At 43.3% G+C, this 23,470-nt stretch overlaps 1 protein-coding gene across 2 annotated transcripts; it reads right to left on the bottom strand.

Moving 5' to 3' along the window:
- Positions 1-7,288: 7,288 nt before the first annotated feature.
- FLVCR1 (FLVCR heme transporter 1) lies at positions 7,289-22,012 on the bottom strand. 2 transcript variants are annotated; one of them, XR_005107032.1, is made up of 11 exons: positions 21,255-22,012; positions 17,728-17,872; positions 17,045-17,185; positions 16,672-16,739; positions 16,288-16,391; positions 15,027-15,137; positions 13,845-13,950; positions 13,515-13,626; positions 12,775-12,842; positions 8,419-11,447; positions 7,289-8,300 (listed from the first exon to the last, which is right to left on the bottom strand). XR_005107032.1 is itself a non-coding variant. In XM_037405830.1 (10 exons), exons 1-10 carry the CDS (start codon positions 21,861-21,863, stop codon positions 11,385-11,387), a joined length of 1,527 nt encoding a protein of 508 aa, XP_037261727.1. In that variant the 5' UTR covers positions 21,864-22,012; the 3' UTR covers positions 7,289-11,384. The 2 variants fall into 2 exon arrangements, 1 of the variants encoding a protein (XP_037261727.1); XM_037405830.1 differs by having other exon boundaries at positions 7,289-11,447.
- Positions 22,013-23,470: the final 1,458 nt, after the last annotated feature.

Raw genomic sequence — 23,470 nt, 5'->3', positions numbered from 1 at the left:
GCTAGCAGCAACTTTGGAACAACAGCCTAAGTGGATAAAAGCAGAGTCCCCAGTCCCTACAGCTAAGGGAAAGCCATAATTGCCCTCTTCTCAGCTATAAAGTAAGAGTAAAAATAGAAGAACGTTGTCTTGGTTTAACTAATACCAGAGAGGGTTTGGGCTATGAAGAGACATTTGGGTTGAGTAAGAGTAAGGTGGGATATGCAGCATGCCCTCCAGCATCCAATGCCTTTCACCTTGTGGGACTCACCTAATTTTGATACCATACCTCAGCAAACCCACCTTGTTCCCCGCTCCGTGTGCTGCCCTTCCTCTCACAACCAGGCTACTGCCCAGCCACTGCTCCAGACTGCCAGAGCCTTTTGATTTTGAAATTGAGCCACTTTTCATGGAGGTACCTTTCTAAAGCTAGCTCTGAGTAACACCTCGAACCTACAGCCTTGTTCCTAATGCAGTGCTTGTTGCTACCACAGCTGCCTTCTGGGTCAAAGGAACTAATTTGATCATAAAATAATGTAAGAGGGTTTTAACCTTCATTATTTCAAATTGCAGACTAATTTAAATGCAGCATTCAAAAGGCCCTGCAGCGCAATTACACAACCAGCTGGGGGAAAATTAATAGCTCTTAATTGTACCATGGTAGCAAGGCGATATCAGCATCAGCAGTTTTTCTAAGAAGATTTCTTCTCCAAAAGTGTCACCTCCACGCCCCCTCAAAGAGTCCCACTAGCCTTTTCCCCAGAAAGCATCTTCCTACAACGAATTCAGCCCTGACACAGAGCAAACCGTCACAGCCCTGTGGTATTTTACAAACACAGAGGCCATCAATTTATGTATTTATTTGGGCATATTTAGGAAATCACTTCCTCTATTACCCATTGTTTCCAAGCGGCCCTCGTTACTGGCTCAGTGCAGGTGCCAGGAGCGAGCAGGAAAAGGCTTCCCTGGCCAGCAGCCCCAGCCTGGCCCCAGGGCAGGGAGCTGCTGCCAGCCTGGGGAAGGACCTGCTGGCTTTGCTAGGGAATGGACCACTGGTGTGATGAGTGCCTGTGAGGTCCCAGGCACTGCCCATGCTCCCACTTCAGTGCTTCAAAATTCAGTGGTTTTCTCCTTTGCAGGTTCTCTAACAGCGCAGCTCCAGCCTTTTGTAAGGTCTTAGTAAGGCCTTGCTCCAACTCAGCTATCAGCAGCCCCGTGTTAAAATACATCCCATCATGAACAGGGATGCCACTCTATGCTGCCAGGGCACACAAATGACGCACCAAACCCAGAGGTGGAGCAAGACCGGCGGCAGTGCTACAGTAAAAGATGAGCCAGTTGGCAGATTGCTGCAGCCTGGCCCTCCAGCCCCTCTAGGCCAGGCCATATGGTGATTCACCTGGTCCCAGCCCACACCAGTGCCCTTCTTGGTGCCACCACCGTGCCTCAGAGCTGCTCTTGCTGCATTTGCTTTGGTGCCTCTGCAGACAGGCAGTGGGGAGCTGGCCCAGCAGCCCACCTAGCAGGGGCAGGAGATGCTGCTCACATTGTCCTAATCTCCCTAGAACAGCTGAGGTTTGCTTTTCTGCAAGAAGGGGCACTCAAATCTGCTGACATCCAAGGAGGGCTGGGAAGCAATAGCCAGGGAATGGTCTTACACCACCTGAGCAAAAGCTTGGCAGTTTTATCTTTTCACCTTTCCTTCCATCAGATGTAAACCAGTGGCAACACGACAGATCTAGACGTGTGCTCTTATGCAGATCAGCAAAAGCGGATGCTAAGCACTCCACACTCAGTCAGGGTGTCCCTGTACCAGCACTGAGCGTATGAAAGGCAGGCTGGTTACTGGTGGAGCAGGAAATATATCCAGTACCTCCAGCTGGCAGTGGTCCATGCAAAAGCCTGAAGCCTGGGTACCTTGTAAGTGTTCCCAGCTTGGGCAGCCTGTTCTACTAAAACCAAGCGATCGTGATGGCCTTTTCTGAATTTAGGAACCACTGTACAGCCAGAAAAGCAGCAGCTGTCCAAAATGGTTAATTCTACAAAGGTGCTTCAGCTTTTGCAGAAGGGAAGTAGGAAAACACAGGTGGAAAAAGTTTGCCTGCTGAAAGTGAATTGCATTATTGCTATGCAAACATAGCTGGTTTCCTGAAAAGACCATAGTGACCTCATCTGATCCTTGAAAAGTAAAATAAAACTTGTTTGTTTGGGGCTTTTTCCTAAACTGGAAGTCATACTGGAATGGAATTTGTTTAGCAATTAAATGCAAGGTTAAATTGTGATAAGGATGTAACCATGGTAATATGGGCATGGCTGTTGATGCAAGTTTGCAGGAGCAATTTGCGTAACCACAAAGAACAACTTTATGTATTCATCAATGTGATCACTGGGAAAATAAATATGTAAAGCAGACAAAAAAAATCCCAGCAAGCTATAAAAAGGGATGCTTGAGGGTGTGCATCCTTGAAGCTTTCCCCAAAGTAGCCCTTTCTGGAAACTCTTAACACACAAATTATTTTGCAATAGTCTAGCAGGAAAAACAGCCGTCAGCTGCTTTGAGTTTAGCAATGAAGAACACTAGCAATATCTTTTGATTTCTGCCTGAGCAAGTCCAGGACCTCCTGCAGTAATCCTACTGCAGCAAATCATTACTGTGTTTATCTTAGACGGGTTTGTTTAACTGGGCTCCAACTCATAGCCTAATCCAACAAGCAAGATTTCCAGCATTTTAAAAAAAAAAAAATAATCAAAGTGGCATGAAAAGCCTATAAATCAGGCCTCCCCTAAAACTAGTTTGCAGCTTTGTCTTTCCACCCCCACTGCAGGTCAGCATGTCCTACTTGGCCTGAGCTTTGCTGACAGCAAAATAAATAGCCTTTCCTCTTCCAAACTTCTTACAGTTGCTTCACTCCTATGTACAACTGGTAGCATCAGATACACATGATACTGTTGTTTCCAAGTGGTACAACATCAGCATCCCTGTTAGCCTGCCTTACTCTTCCCTTCTTGTTCCAAAGGTTCAGTCCCAAATATTGCTGTAGCTTGGGAAAATAATTACGTCACTACAGTCTGCTGTGAGGGTCTTACCTGCCAGCATATCACAATTTGGTCTCCACAGCACTGTGCTTACAAAAACAAGGAAACATTAACATAACTTTCCATAAATCCCAGCAATCCATCTTTTCTGGACTAGTTACTTCTTCTTTAACCTGTAGTCAGGGGGTAAACTACTCCGCGCAATCACTTTTTTCTCAGGGGAACTGCATAACAAAAGCACAGAGAGTAAAGAAAGGCAGTGGCTAAAAAAAAAAATATCTGCTACTAGAAACGAGATCTCTTTTCAGCAATCGCCAGCACCTGCAGCCCTTGTCACAGGGGAGCTGCCAGTGGTGGCACCAGGATTTACCTCCGCTGCCAAGTGAGCATGAGTCATCCTTGCCTGCACGGAGAGGAGAGTACTGCAGCAAAACCTCTGCCTGCTGAAGATTAGAAGCACAGTTGTTGGTGCTGCTCAGAAAGCAACAGAATTCTGTTATGGGATACCCTGTGCCCTCTACGTTAGGAAACACTTTGAACGAATGTTGTCCTTATGTACTAAAGTTCCTCAAATGCATTGTCTTTCCTGGCAGTACCTGAAAGCAGACTAAAAAGTTATTAACAATAGAATGTGTCACAAGCCCAGAAACCACAAACCCTTGATTTTAGGTGCCATGTGAAACCTGCAAAGAGAAAAATGTGTGATACTGTTCTCAATGTGATGGTACTGCCAGATATCATCAGAACACTGATGAATTCATTAGGTTTTGATCTGAAGCACCACTTCAAGCACACCTGGAAGGCAGTGCCCTGCAGATTAAGATTCCCCCTCTCTTGAGAATGATTGAACAGTAGTCAGAACACTGCAGAAGTGTCTGAAGGCGACACTAAAGTTCAAATACCATGGTCATTTTAAAAACTTAAAGCTCATAAAGGAATTATAGTCATCTGGAGCAAAACAATTTTTTTCAGTCATCTTCATTATTTGCCATGACATGAATGCTATTCTTTTTCAGAGGTAACTGGCAAACTCAAGAAGCCTACAGAGAATTTTCCAACATTAAAATCAAAGCCAGGAACATCCTAAGCACGACCATGCAAGCTGCAGATTTCAAGGAGGCTCCATAACGCTCCTTTGATTCTTGCAGCTCAAGCCTGAGCAGATGGAGTAGGCTGGAGGGAAATCACACCGAGCACGGGGCGCTCTGCTCCCCAAAAGCTGATGGGCCTCCGTATCGCCTCTGGTATTCTGGTATCAGCCTGGTTTGGGTAACTTTGTCAAGCTTGTGAGGGCTCCTCTACCCTCCTGAAGCTTCTGTGGAGCACTGACAAGATGACAAATCATGGCATTTCTAGGTATTAGCTGCTAAGTGAATTCCGGGCTTTTAGCATTAGGCCCCTAAATGAATTTAAGTTGTTCTCTGGGAGCAGACAATAACACAAATGCAAGTCCCCTGGAGCCAGTCAATGATCCAAGGGTGAGTCATCCTCTCCCTAGTGGGACAATGCCTCTCCACTCAGCACAGGATGGAGGTTTTGCCTAACACCTGTAGGGTTGTTCAGAATTAGCTGATTAGTGATTCTGAAGAATTCAAGTTACCTTCCAGGAATTAACAGAAAAAACAGTATGCGAAGGCTTAGAAACTGCAGTTATAGCTTAGCTTCATTTCTTTTTCCCTTGGCAGCAGGTTGGACAATTTGACTTCTTAGAGAATAACTGACGTTGCACTCATCTGCAGTCCCTCTTCTACCATACCCAAACTAGTGATCAGCATCTGAGAAAGCTTAGCACTGTGCCGTTCTGAAAAAAGAGATTGGCAAGTTTCTGGTTCAGCCTAGTGCAGGCTAGGAAAACTTCTGAAGCCTTGAATACTTCCCTGGGATTTTTCCCAGCAATTTTCACAGTGCTATAAGAACCAACGTTAGCCCCTGATGTCCCTATGTCACACCTGCTCACCAAGACCTTGGGGTTTAGTAGTTCCCTACCTAATTTTTGAAAGCCAAGCAGATGTGTGGTCATCAAACTAAAGTTCAATTTTTCTCCTACAAGTCAGTTGAAGAAAGAAACTTTTGAAATACTTTTCTAGGGTAACAGCAATTTCTCCATTAAGGAACACCTAGATAGAGAACTAAACTATCATCCAGAGATCCCATTCTCTTCAGTAGGTTAAGAACTTCTTACTTCTGAGTAAGAAGACTCAGGCAAAGCATTTCTTTCTAGCTGCTATGTCCAATAATGCAAATATTTTACTTAACTGACCGAGTCTCATCCCACATCCACAGACAAATACAGGTAAAATATAAAGAGACGAAACAGTAAGAAATTGCTATTACAGTGATAAAACAGACATTATACACCAAAGTCATCTAGGCAAGGAAAAAGCTGGCTTCTAATCATACCTTCCCATTTCCCAGAATCAGCTCACTGGGATGCACATTCACTGCCTCATCTCCAAAGCTGGTAACTCTGACCTGCAGCCACAACAGCAGCACTTCTGGGCTCACAGGCGGCATTCTTTAACCACAATTTCTTAAAAATAATTGTTTTCATGATAGTCTTCCATCTGCATGCAGTTTATAGCTTTTGCAGGGTCTTGTGTCTGTTTCTAGAACTTGTAACACAAGGCCATGATGCTGACAATGCCCTTTAGATATTATTTATTTTTTTTAATGGCCTAAGCATTGTTACAAGCAGAAGCACTTTACTGAGAAAACACTGGAAAATAGCACCCTGGAAGCTGAATTTTGACCACTACTGATATTAAGGAGGTATTAGCCAATTACAAATCAGTAACTACACCTAACCATTGCCAGTACTCAGCCTCGTTTTTACCGCAACATAGCTGATGAAGTCCTTTCTACAAAGTTCAGGATGTTATTGTTTTGTCTTCTGAAAGATATTGTTTAATTCAAGATGTAAATATTGATTTAGAACACAGTCAGATAAGGCTAGCTCATTGTGAAGCACAGCCAGAAGGAAATCCAACAAGCTTCCAAAAACCTTTCCCAGCCTAGGAAGCAGCTGAACTGTTAGGCACCTGCCTATTTGTCCATGCACAAACCGAATCACTTTCTGGCAGCGGTAACACCCATTAACTTTGGATACATAGGACCTCCTCCCAACTATAGAATCAATTATCTGACTAATGATAGTTAGGATGGTGTAACATCTCCCACTTACCTGATGAGGTTTCTAATGTTTTCTTTCAAGAAAGCCTGAGCAGCTTCCAAAAAAAAAAAAAAAAAAAAAATCAAACAAACAACCAAAGCCCCACAAACTTTAAGGCAATAGTAATTTGCTGTGATTGTTCCTTCCTAGATGCGGGAATGTTTAAATTACAGAGGTGAACGGGGATATAACCTGCAGCTTTCATAGAAATACTGCAAGAGGAATACCGCCCTGTAGTCCCGGTTGTAAAATAAAGAGCCCGTCTGAAAGTGCAACCCAGTGTTGAACTGGATGTTAGTGTTGTTTTATGACAAAAGGCTTGCGTGTCCTGTGCTCGGCAGCACCTGCAACCTCTTTCTGTGAAGAATCTCTTACAGAAAAATACCTTAGAGATAATCCCAGTTTTGTGGAGAAGGGAGATTGAAAAACACCACCAAAACCCAGAGCATTTTCTTACAGCGATTCTGCTTTCTTTGAAGCAGGTTCCTCCAACTTACCCAGCTCCCAGCTGATGTGCTGGGCTTAACGCCTGAGGGTGAGTGACCGAACTCTTGCAGTGTTCACAAGGGTCCTTCTGTGCTCCCACTGAAGACCACTCTGGTTTTAGAAATAAAAGTTGGGCCATAACTGAATGTAATGTCTCATTCCATCCTCTCTAAGAAGTTATCCTACCCTCTGTCCCCAGATAATCCACAGCTGGGTGCTTCATTAAAATAATATTTGCACTACCCTTAAGGAGCTGCCTTTGGATTGCTCTGCTTTAGAAGTTAACAGCACTTTCTTTTCCTCAAAGATCTTTTCCAAAGCAAAGGAGGAGAAATCACTGTGCTAGAGCAGTGCAACTCAACTAATGATGCTAATAATTTAATTAGATGCCCTGAGAAAATTTCTCTGTAAGCCAATACTCCTGTGTACAATACATTTATATACCCTGCGTACATGCACTCTGCATATAAGCATGAATACATGTTTATTAATGACACAGTGTATCATTCACTTATAGATTTTTCCTACATTAAATGGCAGCTTCTAAGGAAAAAAATGAATCATTTTTAGACCATCAGTTGTAGCAGCAGCTGTCAAAAATGGTAATCTTATCTCCAATCAAGTTACACGTTATACACTTTATTAGTAACACATAATGGTAAGGAATAATGCCACCCACATATACACATACATACAATATTGCAATCCGAGAATATTCATAAGGAATTTTAATTGTCTCTTGAAAAAAAGAATGGGACACTAACAAAACCAAAATATTACAGAAAAAAATATTTGCTCTCTTCATGAGAAGAACCAAGACATGAGCAGTAAATAACATGGGTCTTGACATGGAAATACATTTCTTAGGAATATTTTTTGCTGAATTCATTCTAGTTCATGCGTTAACATCCCCTCTCCTCACAGACTTCAGACTGAATGGTGGAGGGGGAAATCACCTGCAATACAATAACTTAGCTTGCCATCTGTGCATCATTAGTAGCCTATAACACTTAAGGTGATACATACACGTATTGAAAGACAGCAACCCAAAAGGTCAAGTTCCCATTCACGCAGGAAAACTCATGAGTTCACAAAATAGAAAACAAAAGCAATAAATTCTTACAGCTTAACCCAACTTCACTTGGTTGTAGACACACAAGATAGTCCAAATATTTCTCAAAAAGCATTTTTTCATTAGGCAACATGGGCTGGCATCTCTAATTACACACTCCAGTGATTGTCTCTGAAACAACAGACTGTCTTGAACAAAAAAGATGTCCAAGAGGATGAAGTTAGGAAAGCTCTATTAACGTGAAATGAATCCTAGGTATTCTTTCCACTCCTTCCCTTGCTCATTCTTCCTTGTAAAACATAGGCATTCAGCAATAGAAAGAGATGTTATTAAAGACAAGCACTCATCTACAAAATAAATGCTCTGAAGGACTTATCTACCAAGCTGAAGAAGAAAGCTCCTGATGGCAGCAGTTCCAGACTATGCCTGACAGGTCTGGTATTTTCACACCCAGCCAAAAGAAACGAGGATTTTAAGGCCATGTTAGGAATCCTAAATGAAAATGGGTCAATGTTCTCTGGGTCTCTCCCACTGAAGTTAGCAAAAGTTTAAAATGGTCTGGAAGAAACAAATGAAGAGTTATTTTAAAGGCTCATCTTTGAATCTTGTAGCTGTAAGTTAGCAATTACACATGCTGGTGGGCCCCTGGGAACCTGGGGGCAGCCCCCTTGCTCACCATGACATGAGTTCTCTTGCATCCTCTACAGTTCTCTTGAAGCTCTTCAAGGAAAAGCATATTGAAAAGCAAAAGCTGATGCATGGGACTTGAGATGCCTCTTCTCACTTTCCTACTCCATCCTCTCATAGTTGAGATGTAGAGCTGACACGACAGAAACCCTATTTCCAATTCCAGATGGACGTTTGATTGGGTGGATGTTGTTTGTTTAAAAAACAAAAATTAAAAGCAGAAAAATCAATGCCCCAACTACCCCAAATCTATTTCTGCCATGAGCTAGAACCTCAGTGTCTTGACAGACAGGTAAGATTATTGCATAAAATACTGGTTTGTTCTTTATTTGCTCTTTAGTTTGCTGCTCGGCCTTTTATTTAAATACTTAGAAATAGCTCACAGGTTTCCAACTTTCAAGCTCCTTTTAGAGGGGGAGTATCAAATCCAGGATGCAATTAAGCCTTCATTATTCGGAATATTTTCTTTCAAGGGACCCAGCAGGTTTTGCAGCATGCCAAAATCTTGTTTGGACCTTTTCAGAGGGTAGCCAAGTAATTTGGCAGAAGATAACAAACACAAGGAGCCAGAAGGGCTAGAGTATTTTTTCAATAATTGGCTGAACATAACTAAAGAGACTGGAAACGAGTAGTGAAGAAAGGAATTAGAAGAAAAAAGTTCAATCTTTGACCTTGAATAGTGTGTACTGGACGTCTTGGAAAGCATTCTGAATACTGCCAAAGACCTTCTACTGGACATTTGAAAACACTTCTCCAAAACTGCAAAAATATTATCTCGTTAAGATATTGCAACAGTGTAAGTCTAAAGCAACCACTGGCCATGAACACAAATATTTACTGAATCTGTATCTTGCTGAAGAACGTATATATTTTGGCACACATTATTACCATTTTTCCAAAGGGAAAACCCACCCACAGATACCAAAAGGCACAAACTTTCACTTTGCTCACTCAGGCTGAAAACGTATACACCCCATCATGGGGCAGCTTATATCAAAGTAAGTCATTAAATGTAAAGAACTGACATAATGAAAGCATCTCTACTTCCACTCCTATACTCTTGCCTGCTGTTTGAATATGTATGAGTTACTTTTCCTATATTCAGCTACCTCACCAGGGGACTCTTCCCACCGACCTGGCCTCTCCAGGAGCAGCAAGATCTGCCCATTTTCTCTGTAGCACTGGACCTGACAAAGAGACATAGATCCTTTTTGGAAAGGTGAGTGTTCCAAGCATGCTTAGCTTATCCTGACAGGCATATTGCCATTCAGCCTTCCCATGTCTGATGCATTTATCATACAAAATGTTAAATCAAGATCATCAAGTTTAGAGGCTAAGTTTAGAAAGCTAACTTTACAAGGTTCTTTTTCATAGAAAAGGATTCTCTAAATCTACAGTGAAACAAGAGAAAGAAAACTATTTAATGATACTTTCATATTGAAAATTATTTTGGAGTTAAAAAGTTCCCCACGCCCAACTGTAACAATCCATGGAAAACTTCGAGTAGGGTTCCACCTTCTGGATGGCACTACATCTGTGGGAACTCAAAGAGACGGCATCACTGATGGTACTGAACCTGCAGGCTGAGCTTAAAGACTGCAAAAACTGAAATGTTTGCAAAAAGTCCACTAACTCAGGTCTGACACTTTCATTAATAGTAGGGCCTCAGTATTACTGTAGTGCCATCGGTTCTGTAGATGTAGATAGAGCAGAGGGTAAAGGAGAGTATTTTCAGAAGCACTGCAGTGAGAAATCCACATCCCAAATTCATATAAATGTAGTAACACCAAGTGAGTGTTAATGAAGTCTGCTCCTTTTGTAGCTAAGAAGGACAATATAAACAGCAAATATTTCATCAAAGTGAAACGTCACTATTTTCCTTTCAGTCATCCTTACAGCTTTTAACAAACTGCAAAAGACATTAAGTTATATGAGCACAAAAATTTCACAGGACAAATGATACAACTCACAAAGCAGACAAATAAATGCAAAAAAGGATAGAACAAATATTCAGAGGTTTAACACACAAAATGGAATTTCTTCAGCAGCACTGATTAAACCCAAGATGAGGCAAGGATCTTTACAAAGTAAAGGCACCAGCTCTTTGTAAACACGTACTCCTCTCACTTTAACTGAGAAAGCACTCAAAATATTCTGTGGAGGCAACCTGTGCGGTAGTGTTCCATTGCCTATAAATACTTCACAGGAGAGATATCAAAGGCCTTTCCTCTCCTTTTTACTATATTTAACAAGAAAATTTTTTCTTCAGTTTATCTAGTGGAAAAGTCTTTAAATCTCCCCAGAAATGTTATAATGAATCTGTAAGACAGTGTTTTCTCTTATCTGCCCTCTGATATCTATCAAGAAGTTTCAAGGCAAGAGAAATTTCAGATGCCAGTATGAACCACACACATTTGCAGTCATCTCTTGTTTTCAGTATTGTGCTATAGACAGTTTCCCAGAAGGAACCAATGGCTTATATTAAAAATAAATATAAATTTAAAAAAAAAAAAAAAAAAAAAAAAAAAGGAACTTGTGCACATCCTCCAGCTGTACAGCTACCTACTCTGACTTTTCAAATGCACTAGCAAAGACTGAACAAGAAAAGAAGATTAGATACTTCTGATCATGATAACTGTACTTCAGGATTCCAGATTTTTTGAAGTACGCATCCTGAATGTACACGTCTCCCTAGCGTGGAGAATATTCACACAGTTCTTTACTAATGAAACTGCAAAACTCAAAAACTGGTAAAATAAATACTCCATACAAAGGTGAATTGTTTGCATCTTGGACAAAAGGAACTGAGCATCTTCACAGTGTCCACTGCACAACTATCACAAATATCACCAAACACATTTTACTACTCATACACACAAATCCAGTGATTACGCTAATTGATGTTGTTCAGTATCCAACCAAGCTTGTGCGTTTCCAAGTCACCTTCTTTCAGCTTTATAAAGCTGACTGAATTTTTAATGTAGTACTTTCAGGTTCTACAGGACTGTCAACTGGTACCTGGAGAGGGGGAAAAAAAACCCGGGAATTAAGCTGTTATTCAACAGAAGCTATTCTCAACCTCAGTATTCCTGGGTAATTGCATACACTATTGGAGTCTAACCTAATAATTAATTAGCAAAATCAGGCATTTATAGAAAGCCTTATTTTCCTTTACCTTCTGTAATGAAAAAAAAACCAAACAAAAAAACCCAACAAAAAACCCTACAGAATTGAGTTTCTTAGTGTAACTCTAAAGTATGTATTTACTGCATATAGATATTTATCATCTAGAGAATAACTTTCAGGTTTTTTTCTTCAATACATTTAAACACAGCAGAATCTTGCTGATCAAGGTTTGGTATCAAAGTGCTGTTGTACCTTATTAACACAGGCAGCTCTCTATTTATGGTAATAACAGGGCAAGGACTCCCGGCTTCTGTTACACCCTGGCTAATAAGTCATGGGCCACTGCCTATAGTCAGCATGTACATCCCCAAGACAGCCCCGACCCAGGCTGGTAAAGCTACAGGACGCCCAGCTGCAGAGGTTTCAGGTTCAAGTTAGCTCATATAGCACCAACTTGGAAGTTTCTGAACGTTATGCAGACAGTAACAGTGTGCACTTGATCACAGATGATCAAAAGCAAGACACCTACACATAAAAAGAAGCCTGACAGAGGATCTTGCAATACCCAACTCCAAAAAGCAGTTTCATTATCTTAATCCAAATGATCAAAAAACCCACAGCACTGAAAAAATGTTTCCACTGACAGCCTTATTTCTACAGGTAACGGTGACAATTTGGAAAAGCTGCTGAAACAGTCTTGGAACCGCCTGAACAGCTGAAAATGCTGCGCTCACTGTTTAAATTGAGAGGGTGCTCAGCAGAAGAGGAGACCCAGCTCTTCATGTACACAGGATAGAAACTGCAGCATGACTTCTGTTCACCAGACACTGACTTCACCTAAAAGGACTTCAGGTATTTTAAATAAAATATGTCATCTATAGCACAGCCTCCTAACCCAATACACAAAAAGGCTTTACAATTTACAATGCTACCTGCAAATATGAAAAAGCAAGATTCAAGCAGTAAAAGCAGAGATTAATATTAGCCACTTAAAATTCAAGAAAATCTGAGAGCAGAAGTCTTTTAGTTTTTTTCATGGGAGCTAAGGGGAGAAACAGATACCTGAGGGTACCATCCCATGTGGTTCTGTTGTTCCAAAACAGCATGGAAACAATCATAAGATTTGGTCAATTGTCTTTTGCTGTTAATATTATTATGCCAATAGAAGCCAAGCATTCAAGTACAGTAACACAATCATGGTAAGAGAGTCAGCACTTACAGCTTTAACATCCAAATTCATAATCCCTGAATTCACATTGTGTCTTCGCAATTCTGATTTTATTAAGGCTGAAACAAAAATGTAAAAAGAAAGCTGGTTCACAACTTTGCAATGACATGCATTTCAAGGGAAACACACAGTGCAAGCACATGGAAGCTGCTTTCAGCACATATTAAAATACCTGTGTTCGGTCTTTCACAATTTGAACTTACTGACAATTTGAACTCGCTCCTCACAAAGCACACGCAGAAAACTACAATAAAAGCTTTTAAACCATGAGTGCATAAAGCAAAGCTTATTTTAGCACTTTCAGTACATTTGTAAGTATCAGCGTAAGTCACAGGTACAGTTCAGGAACACATCAGCAGTTTCTTGCATTTGGAAAACTGCAAACTGTCTCCATTTATGTATTTGTTTACATTTATTATCCTACTCTGGAGACAGACATCTGCCTCGAATTCAAGACATGGCGACAGATGGCTGTCCATATATCAGCAATATTATCCTTTAAACAAAGGGTGTGCACACAGCAATTATTTGAAGTGAAAAACAAAGCAAAAAAACCCTTTCAATCAAACCCTGCCTGCATTTATAACTTTTGTCAGTCCAGACAGAAAGCCACATATTTAAATCCCAGATGTCTGAGACATCTAAAAACTACCCAGAAATTCACTATCTCAAAAAAGCTTCCACATTTTTACATTAAAGAGAACTCATTACTTACATTTCTGATTAATTACCTGTTAAGATAATGCCCACAAAAATCCAAGCACAAAGAAAGAGGTTTCCTGCACGAGGACTGTAGTCTGTTGTGAGCTTTCCTTGAACAAGCGTGAAGACAATTCCAAATATCTATAAACAAACAAATCATTTCATCAGGATCACATTGAAAACAGTCATCACTTTACCTTGCAAAGTTTCAGGTCACATCTTAAAATAACCAGATTAAAAAATTAAGGCTACAGCAACATGACAGAGACTTAGCAGCCAAGTTTGAGAAAGCCACCTTAGATTTGAGCAGAGTGGCTTTCCTGACCATTACTTCACTTGAAGAAATAAGATGATATAACCTGTGCTGATGCATTAAGGAGACCGGAGGAAGTGCCTTCAGATTCTGGGTATGTAATTTCCACAGCGAATTCAAACCCAAGTGGGAGATAGCCAGTCATGAAGAACCTGTTGAAGATAAGAGTAAGAGGGTGACAGGTGTGGCCTTCATCTATTACTACAGCTAAGAAAATCAAATGTAAACACATGGTATTAGGAATTAGCTGGTACTCTTAACTGTCTGTTTTCAAGACCTAACATGATCCAATACTTGTTTTGCCTGCTTCATTCCCCTGACCTCACCCAACCATTTTAGCTATACGTCTCTCTGTTTTGGACAAAGATGTTTTAACATATTTGTCCTGTTTCTCATAATAACCTGCACTCCACTCCTTACATATTAAACAACCTTCTCTGACCAGTCCACAAAACATTCCATAACTGAAGCCAATTACTTTCAAAATGAAAGACATACACAAACACCATCCTTTGATCAGCCCAAAGATCCATGCTGGAGGACAAAAAGAGACCATCAGTAGAGAGAGAGGCTGGACACTGGAATGTCTGCTAGCAAGTGCTGTGGAAGAAGCTGAGGCGACCGATAGGTGACAGAAAGAGCAGGGATTTAATGCAGTTGAAGTTGGTTGATTGATTAGTCATTAAACTGAAACTATCCAGACATTTCCAGCTCTACCTTGACTGCTGTGTCTCGATACAGCACTATTCCCCAAGCACCTTTTGGGGCTTTTAGATTACATATCTATGAGAAATGCTCATGCTCTTCTGAGCAAACAAAGCATCCAGCATGTTGCTTGGGTTATCAAAACATAGATTAATAAAAATGCACAGAAGCCAGCCTTCCTAGATTTGCTCAGTCAAACCCTAATCATTTATGAACTGGTCAACAGAAAGATTCAGCTTTACTGCAGACAACTTTTTGAATTCGAACCAAACAAACTGATCACATACAGACTTCTGTTAGGTCCATTAAAATCTTAAATGGAATTCACTGGAAAGTCAGTTACTTTTATATTTATTCTGATGTAACAAGATAAAACTCTAGTAAACCCTATCTGTACTGTGAGCTATAGGCATAGGTTGAGAGCATGGTGACAGAATATACATAGAATCATTTAGTTAAAACAGTTAAATATTGTTTCTGAACAGAACTGAAGTAACTCTTCCAGTCCTCTTTAAGTGCTCACCCAAGTACTCCTCCAGTCACGAACACTACTATAAGGTATCCGAGGTCCAGGGTGAAAGTAAATACAAGCAACCCAATGAATGAGAGAATGTAAACAATCAAAGTAGTTTGCCTGCAACCCAACCAAAAAAAAGGAAAACAATTAACACTGTTAACATAAGGTCATAGCACATTGCTGAAGCATGGAAGAGTAACATAGACATTACTTACTCCCTAAAAACTGACATTCTAGAGCTATAGAATTTGCTTTGTGTAATTCTGACTCAAATGTATCATGTAATGAGAATGTATCTCTTCCCAAACTATTGCCTTGGTTATACGACTGCTTCACTCAAGGCTACAGACACTTACTCAGACTCTTTAAAAGAGTGGACAACCACAGGAGATACTGTTACCTTAAGACTATTTTAGTTCTCCACTATACTGCACCTCTTGGCCATTCTGAAGTGCTGCCCATTTTGCAATACATGTGCAGCCAAATGGAACACCAGTAGCAATAAAAGTCAGCCTAAGAGGCAAGTCAAACAAATCTCATTACATTGTTCTATTTATTTGAAGTCTGGAATAAAGGATATCATCCAAAATATTAAAGCACACATCACTTATTTATAAGCCAACACACTAGCAAAACCAAAGCCTATCTACAGCATTAACGTCCATTAGGTTTCTAGAGCTCTTGCCCATAATGTACTAAGAGTCACAGGGGAGAACTACCCCAGCACAAGAAGCACTGCTGAGGGGCACCACACCATGGGTGATAGACCCAGAAGCTCCTACCCCAGAACAGAGTTCTACTCCACGGTCATCCCCTGAATTAACGCAATGTTATGCTTACTAATAGGACCAGGATTAGAATTAAAAAAATGAGAATCCATCAACTGCCTGTTTTACAAAACAATGCAGAGTAAGTTTTGAACCTTTATGCTTTCCTAGGAGAAGGAGTCCACTGGGCCACCCGGCCACTGTATGTAGGATATAAAGTGCTTTCCTTGTTAGCCTTACACTCCTGAAGAGATAGGAGTAGATGGAAAACCCCTTCGTATCTTTGCATTCTCTTCTCTCATTTCTTTGGGCCAAGAACCAGTAAGAGTTTCAAGCTTTTGCTGTAGCCTCAGAAACTAGTCTCCATCAAGGCCACTAAAAGATCACGGATGAACTGCACTTTATCTTCAGTTCACTTCAGCCCTTACGTCGCAGTATTTTTCTAATGCAATAGCACCGCTCTCCTACCCCTAACCCCATACATGCCTACCCACACTTACTTGTATGTTTTAGTGTAATCCAGCCACAAACCACAAATAATCGAACCCACCATTCCTGCCACCACCAGTGTCAAGCCAATTCTCCCAGCGTTCACTTCTTCTCCCTTTCAACAAATATTTATATGGTGCTCATTAATAACTCGCTTCCACTCAGAGTCAAGTTCAGACCTCTTGGCAGTCATAAGCGCAAACAAACATTCCTATGACTCCCACAGCTGTATGGTGCAAGAAACTGTAGGGGGGTATAAAGGAAACCAAATGTCCGAGCACACATAGCACCTTCATAATAATGAACATCACCTCTGCAAATGTACAGTTAAAAAAACAAAACCAAAACAAAACACACAAAAAAAAACCCACCCAAAGAAGATCCAAGAAACTTACCTCATAATGAGTTACTATCATCTGGTTTAATAACGTGGAGACAGAATAAAATGCCCCAGTCATAATACCTGCAGTACCAAAAGAAAAGCTTCAGTCATTCCAGGGGTACACACACAGATCTGCTACCCTAGAGTTAATCTTCTGATATTTAAGACTCACGTTAGAGGCAAAACTTTTTATCTGCCAAGTAAAATCTCTTCACCAGGCCTTTAAATGGTATTTTGAATCCTGCCGGATTTTCCAGCATTGGCTGCTGAGTAAGTAAAAGTTTGACCCTCCCTTCCCCATAAAAAAAACCACAACTAAAATACGATGTACTTTTAGCACACATTTGAACTGTTCTGCCAGACTACAGCCAGACAGCACCACTCACCGTAACTGATCAGCAAAAGTACAAATGGAGCATTTTTGAACAAGTTAATAATCGACTGCTTGTAGGAATAATCCTCAGGAGGCATAGTTTGCAGGACTGCTTGAGAGTGACTAGGAGGGTATTTTGGCTTTTCTTCAAACACTGGGGAAAAAGAAGGAGGAACAATTTTGATTTGTCTTTATCAGACTAATGCTTTTTCTTTTTGAAGTGTTTCAGCTTGATGAATTTCAGAATATTAACTTTTTTTTAACACTTCCATGAAAAAAATGTTCTAGATGTCCTCATGGAAGAATCAAGTCACAGCCACAAAGGGCGTGCTAACTATTTGGTCACAGCTGATTGCTACCAACTTAAGAGTCACAGACAGACTTCATCTGCAATGTGTCTAGACACTACACACTAGTGTCTGAATGTTAAGGTTAACAGAGAGAATTCAAATTGTATCATAAGGTTTTTCTAGCAAAAAGCCTAAGCTGCCTAAATATTCTGAGAGATGTCACCCCATGTGAAGAAGCAACATACAGTAAACTACTTGTCACTTAACCCTGGCACAACAGGTAAGTGAACACAAGTAAATTGGAGAAAACATAATCTCAACTACTTTGAGCAAAGCCAGATGCTTTAAGAGATGTGCTAAACACCCCCTACAGTCACCGTTTAAATTGCAAGAACAGCACACTTACCAACCCCTGTTAAGAAGAACAAAAGCGTGGAAACTATTGCTGTGCCGTAGAACATGATGCTGATGTTATGTGCCATTAGATCAATATCGTCAGGCGTATTTGGAACCAAAACAGGCGGCAACAAAAAGCCAATCGCAGTGCCAAGCTGCAAAGCAAGAAAAGAAAACCCAAAATCATTTTCCTGTGAACATAAAAATTAACAGAAAAGAAAATCCTTACCAGGTAGAATTCTGAATTTGTATCATAATAAGTATTAATAAAACTATGAAGGAAACGTGTTCCTTTAGTATTATACTTCTGAGCCATTTGCTGTCAATGGCATTTCACAGTCAGGTCATAGAATCATAGAATGGTTTGGGTTGGAAGGAACCTTGAAGACCACCTGTACCAACCCCCTGCCACGGGCAGGGGCACCTTCCACTAGACCAGGCTGCTCAAAGCCCCATCCAACCTGGCCCTGAACACTTCCAGGGATGGGGCATCCACAGCTGCTCTGGGCAACTCGTTCCAGTGCCTCACCAGCCTCACAGTGAAGAATTTCTTCCTTTTCTCTAATCTAAAGCTCCCCTCTTTCACATCTTCCATAATTCAGGTTTTAACCTTTCTACTTCTGAATTAAACTGCAATACTATACCTAGTATATAACACATTTAACAACTAAGCATTAAGGATTTTTTTTCAGAAGAATCTTTCACAGCAAAACACTGTGCATGTCCATAAATACTGCAACTGAATGCCTAGAACATTCCAGCTACTCTTTAGAAACACTCCTCTCGATGTCACGATCCTGCCACTACAGTAACAGACTGACAAGCAAGGTTTATTGCAGAACTGATAAAGCAAAGAAGAGCAAGAGAAAAGGAGCATCCTTATCAACAAACACAAAACCAAAACCTACATCTGCCATTATTGCTGAGGAAACAAAGGAGAATCACACAATATAGTAGTAATCCATTTGTATCTGGAGTCAATTCCAACGTAGCAACTGATTTTGTATGAAAAAGAGACAAAAACCAAGAACTGAAATTTTTAGTGCGTAGAGATAGATAGAAGGAAAAAGAAAAAAACTATGAAGGAACAAGAGTCTTGGACTACTCTCTAATTTCTCTCTGCTGCTCCTCCAAAACTAAACTGCATTTTAAAGTGTTAGAAAAATGTTATTTTTTTAAACTAAAAACCCCTGCATCTATTTCAGGTAAAAGATTTTTAAAAAAAAGCACCAAAGACTGTTAAGAGTAGCAAGTCCAACACTCAGAAACCACTCAACACAAAGGTGTGCCAATGTGGATACAAAGTGCCCTTTGTGTGTATGCCCAACGCAGCTTTCGCTGCCTTTTTTTTTTTTTCCCTGCAAAAACCATCAGTTTTACACTGAATCCAGTGCTCACCTGAAGAATTTGTCTTTTTATTCTCACCCTTCAGTATATGAACCCTAACAAACATGAACTGAGCACACAATTACTCTTTTACTTTAGATATGTTTTTTCCTCCCCCAGAGTGAGCCTACACAGTGCCCACAATATTCCAAGAAAGTCACGCGATACCATTTTTCACCTTTTACACCCAGAGAGGCTAAGGCCAGAAGGATAGAGATCTGGTATGCCCAGTTTGAGATGCTGAATACTTGTGGAAATAACCCTTGACGGGTACATCACTGCATTCCCAGTGATTTGTGTTTCAACTGCAAATAATCAGCATCTCAAGAGATAATGGGTGCGATCTGACTTTCGATAAATACTCTGTCCCTCCCCTTTGTGCGGTCCCAGCCCTGTTTGCTGTAGCGATGAAGTTATGCAAAGTACCTGACAAGAAACTGGCTGACCAACAGCCCAGTTAGTTATAGCAACTTCATTCTGGTACGTTGTGCAATTAACCAATTACAGTGCGACTGTATTGTAATGTGTATGCAGGAGTGAACTGCATTGGGATACACAGACAACATTACCTCCAACTTCTGAGGCCTAATTTGGTGTTTCACGCCCTTTTCAATCTAGCTTTCTAGAGTGCTTTTTTTTTTAAGAAAGTAAAAACTGAGGACAGAGAAATTCTGTTGTTTGACACCACGAGACACAAGCAGGACTGGGATATTAAGACCTACACAGCACGAAGCTCTGAGCCAGCAGGGTACCACAGAGCTACAGAATAAGCCATTATCCTTTGTGAAGGGCTGCCACAGGGAGATGAAATGCACCTTTGTCAGTGCGTTTCACAGGTGTTTCCCTGGCAGAGGACCATCAAGCATGTCAGCACATCAAGATCTGTCCTAGCTTCTGGAAGGGAATATGCTCCAGAACTAAGGTTTGGGGTTTTTACATCTCTGCTCCAGTTTTCCTTGCCCATCTTTCTCATGGTTCCTACCTGCACAGCCCCTGCACACCTGCTTCTGTCCTGCACCGCTCCAACTCCCCCATCTCAGCATCTGAGCAAAGCACCAGTTTCAGACTCCAAGTTGCATCCTTGGCACTGTACTGTGGAACTGAAGTCTCAGTAACTCCTTGCTATTGGGATGACTGGTGCGTGTCTGAAAGAGTGGATTTAGCTGCCAAAGAAACCTTTAACCTGATTCCAGGTCATAGATGCAACATTTTTGCTCAACTGCTAAAACAACCAACAAACAACTCCCAAAGTCTTCAGTCCAAAGGGACAGCTGACTTGTCCACTGGAAGACTTCAATGTAAAAAAAAAATTGGTTTAGATAAGCATTGGTAAAACCCTCAGCATCCAGGTACGAGCTAATGAGCAACCCTAACTGTAAATATGTAACGTTACTATTACCACTGTAATAATCCAAAGTGCACAAACATAAAATCATTAGACTCACCCAAGGAAAAACAAATCCCCTATTACCTTAATAAAACCATACCTAAGACCTCAGCCTTCACCAGCAATGTCGACTGGAATCTTAACATATTGTTGGCACAAAAAAGCAGGGACAGTAGCAGGGGGCTGGAACAAGGCTATGGGAACAAAAAACCCATCGGTATCATATCCTCACCCGTGCTTTCAGATACACCTGTTCCAGCTCTCTGAAACCAGCCAGGACCAGCAAGCTCAAGGAAATGCATGATTGTTAACAGCTGCCCACAGTGACATGAACTACCCCAGCGCTACAGAAAACTCAGAAAACTTCACAAGTGGGACACTGGGGCTCTCTGTGAAAGTTCATGTACTTTACACCCCTCCAACCTGGGGGTGGATTCAGTCTGATGAGTGATGCAAGAGGCAAGATGTCTCATGCAAGAGCAAGAGAAAGCAGAGCAGGATGACTTCTGAAAAGGGTCTCAACCGATGTACTGCAGGTGGCTGACAGAAGTGCATGAGCTGCTGCTCACTGCCAGAGTCCTGCAAAGCCCAGCCGGCTGCGATGGAACATCACCTCCATCACTCTTCCTCTCTCCAGCGCTGCCCCATAACCCTTTCCTGAAGAATGCTATTTCCCCACTTGAAACGGCTCAGTTTTAACTCAACGCCACACCAGGCTAAGGTGGCCCACATCCCCCCAGCCTCCCTTGCCCCTCTGCCCCTACCTGGTTGCCCAGCACCGCCACGGCGCAGGCAGTGGAGACCTCGGTGGGGCCGAACCAGACGGAGGCGATGCGTGAGGGCAGCCCCAGGATGAAGACCTGGGCGACGGCGCAGACGGCCTGGGCTGCCAGGGTGAGGGGGTAGCGGCCGGGGGCCAGGCTGGCACACTTGAGCCAGGCGCCCAGGCCGTTGAGGCCAGCGCCCAGCAGGGCGGTGAGGCGCAGGCCGCGGGCATCCAGCAGCCAGGTGGCGGGCAGGATCAGCGGCACGTAGGCCACCATGTAGACCATGGAGAGCCAGTCTATCTGCGTGAAGGAGACGCCGTAGAAGCCGGCGAAGACGTTGCTGAGGATGCTGTACTGGATCCACTGGAAAGCGTTCACCAGCGAGTAGCAGCTGAAGACGGCCAGCACCGCCAGGCGCCGCCGCGACAGGCGCGTCTCGGGCGGGCCGCCCGCCGCCAGCATGGCCTCGGCCTCGGCCGCCCGCTCGCCCGCCGCCTCCTTGCCGGGCAGGAAGCCGTTGCAGCGCTGCAGAGCGGGCACGGCGGCGGCCGCCGGCATCTCCGCGCTCTCCCCCTCCGCCTCCTCCTCGCCGCCCTCCTCCACCATCTCGGCCGTCTCCCCACCCAGCTTCCCCGGCGGCGGCGGCGGCGGGCGCAGCCCGGCTCTGCCTGCCAAGGTCACCTGTCTCTCCGGCTGCGGCCCCGCCACCGAGCCCACGCCGCCGCGCCACGGGGCGGAGCGGAGCGGGAGGCGGCCCCGGGGCGGGCGGAGAGGGCGCGCCGGGAGGGGCGGCTGGGGCGGCGCGGCGGTGCGTGGCTCGGTGCCTGTGCTGGGCAGTCCACACGCACGCACGCAATGCGCGCACGCACACACACTTCCCACAGTCCTTTAAACGGAACCGATAGAGCCTGTCCGTGCGGGTGACTGCCCATACGGAGACGGGAACGATGTACATAACCCCCACGACACCCCCGAGGAAGGCGCATGACCTCACCCCGCAACGGCTCTCCCGGCCGGCGCGCCCCGCACAGCCCGGGCCGAGCGGCCCCAGGCCCGGCTGCCACCTGCCCCCCCGCCTGTCCCGCGGGCACAGGGGCCCGCAGCGCTGCCCGCACCCTCAGGGGCGACCCCTGCCCTTGCCCTGCCACAGCGAGACCTGCCTCTCGGCAGGATGCAGAGGAGCGCGCTGAGGTGACACGGGGCGGCTGGGCAGGGCCATGGGCCGGCCTGGCAGGGCAGGGCAGCCAGGACGGGCACAGCGCGGGGGGCTGCAGGCCGCCCCAGCCCCTCGTGGCCTCCAGAGCCGCAGGCGGCACGTTCCTCGTATCCACCAGCCTCTGACGTTTGATTTGATGCGTACCCCAGACAACTGCCCGTCGGGGTGACGCGTGGAGGCGGTTAGCTGCCACCTCGGCGAGCAGCCTCCCTCAGAGCCCGCAGGGAGGTGTCTGGGGGAGCGGTGCCTGGCACCCCGCCGCGGCCTGCAGCACACCCTCGTCAAGGGACAGGTCGTTCTCCAAGGAGCATTAGGAACATACAGAAATATTTATGTCCGTTAGCATCAGGAGTACGTTACCGGTCCCTGTGGGAAATGATTTGGGGCGCGCTCAGCAGATCACACAGCGCCGTTGTTCACCTGTATGGCAGAGCCTGGCCTGGTCTGTGTCCGCAGGGTAGAAGCGCTTAGCCACCAGCCTCCAGTTCCCTCGCTAATTATGAGGTGGTATTTTACTCCAGATCAGGTGATCTGTGTAAGCCACAGTCTCTGATCTTATTTACAGCATGAAGAATAATACAAACACATGCTTCAAAATATTAATTAGGCTACTTTTGCTTTCCTTAGCTGAGCAATGGCAATGATAATTGCAGGCACTGTGGATTTTTAGAGGCTACGGGAAGTGAATCCTGAATTTACAGATCACAGGTGTGTGTGCTAGAAACCTGCTTTTTAAAAATAAAATTACCTATGTCAGATTTAGGCCCTTCTTGCCTCTTTCATTCATGCCAAGAAAAAGCCCAATTTATTTTTACTTTTCCTGTGTAAAGCCAGAGGCTGGGTAAATTCCTCTGAATTCTTTTGCCTGACTTCACAGTTCAAGTGCTACTGCTCCGTAGCAAGGAAACCTATTTTAAAACAGGAGAACTTCAAGAGGAAGTGTAGTAGGAACTGAAACAAACATTATCAAAGCAACAGCATAGCCAGCTTTCACTTC

The sequence above is a fragment of the Falco rusticolus genome, chromosome 12 (genome assembly GCF_015220075.1).
Source record: "Falco rusticolus isolate bFalRus1 chromosome 12, bFalRus1.pri, whole genome shotgun sequence".
NCBI lineage: Eukaryota > Metazoa > Chordata > Aves > Falconiformes > Falconidae > Falco > Falco rusticolus.
The sequence above is the reverse complement of the archived record's forward strand: the minus strand, read 5'-3'. Positions and strand labels throughout refer to the sequence as shown.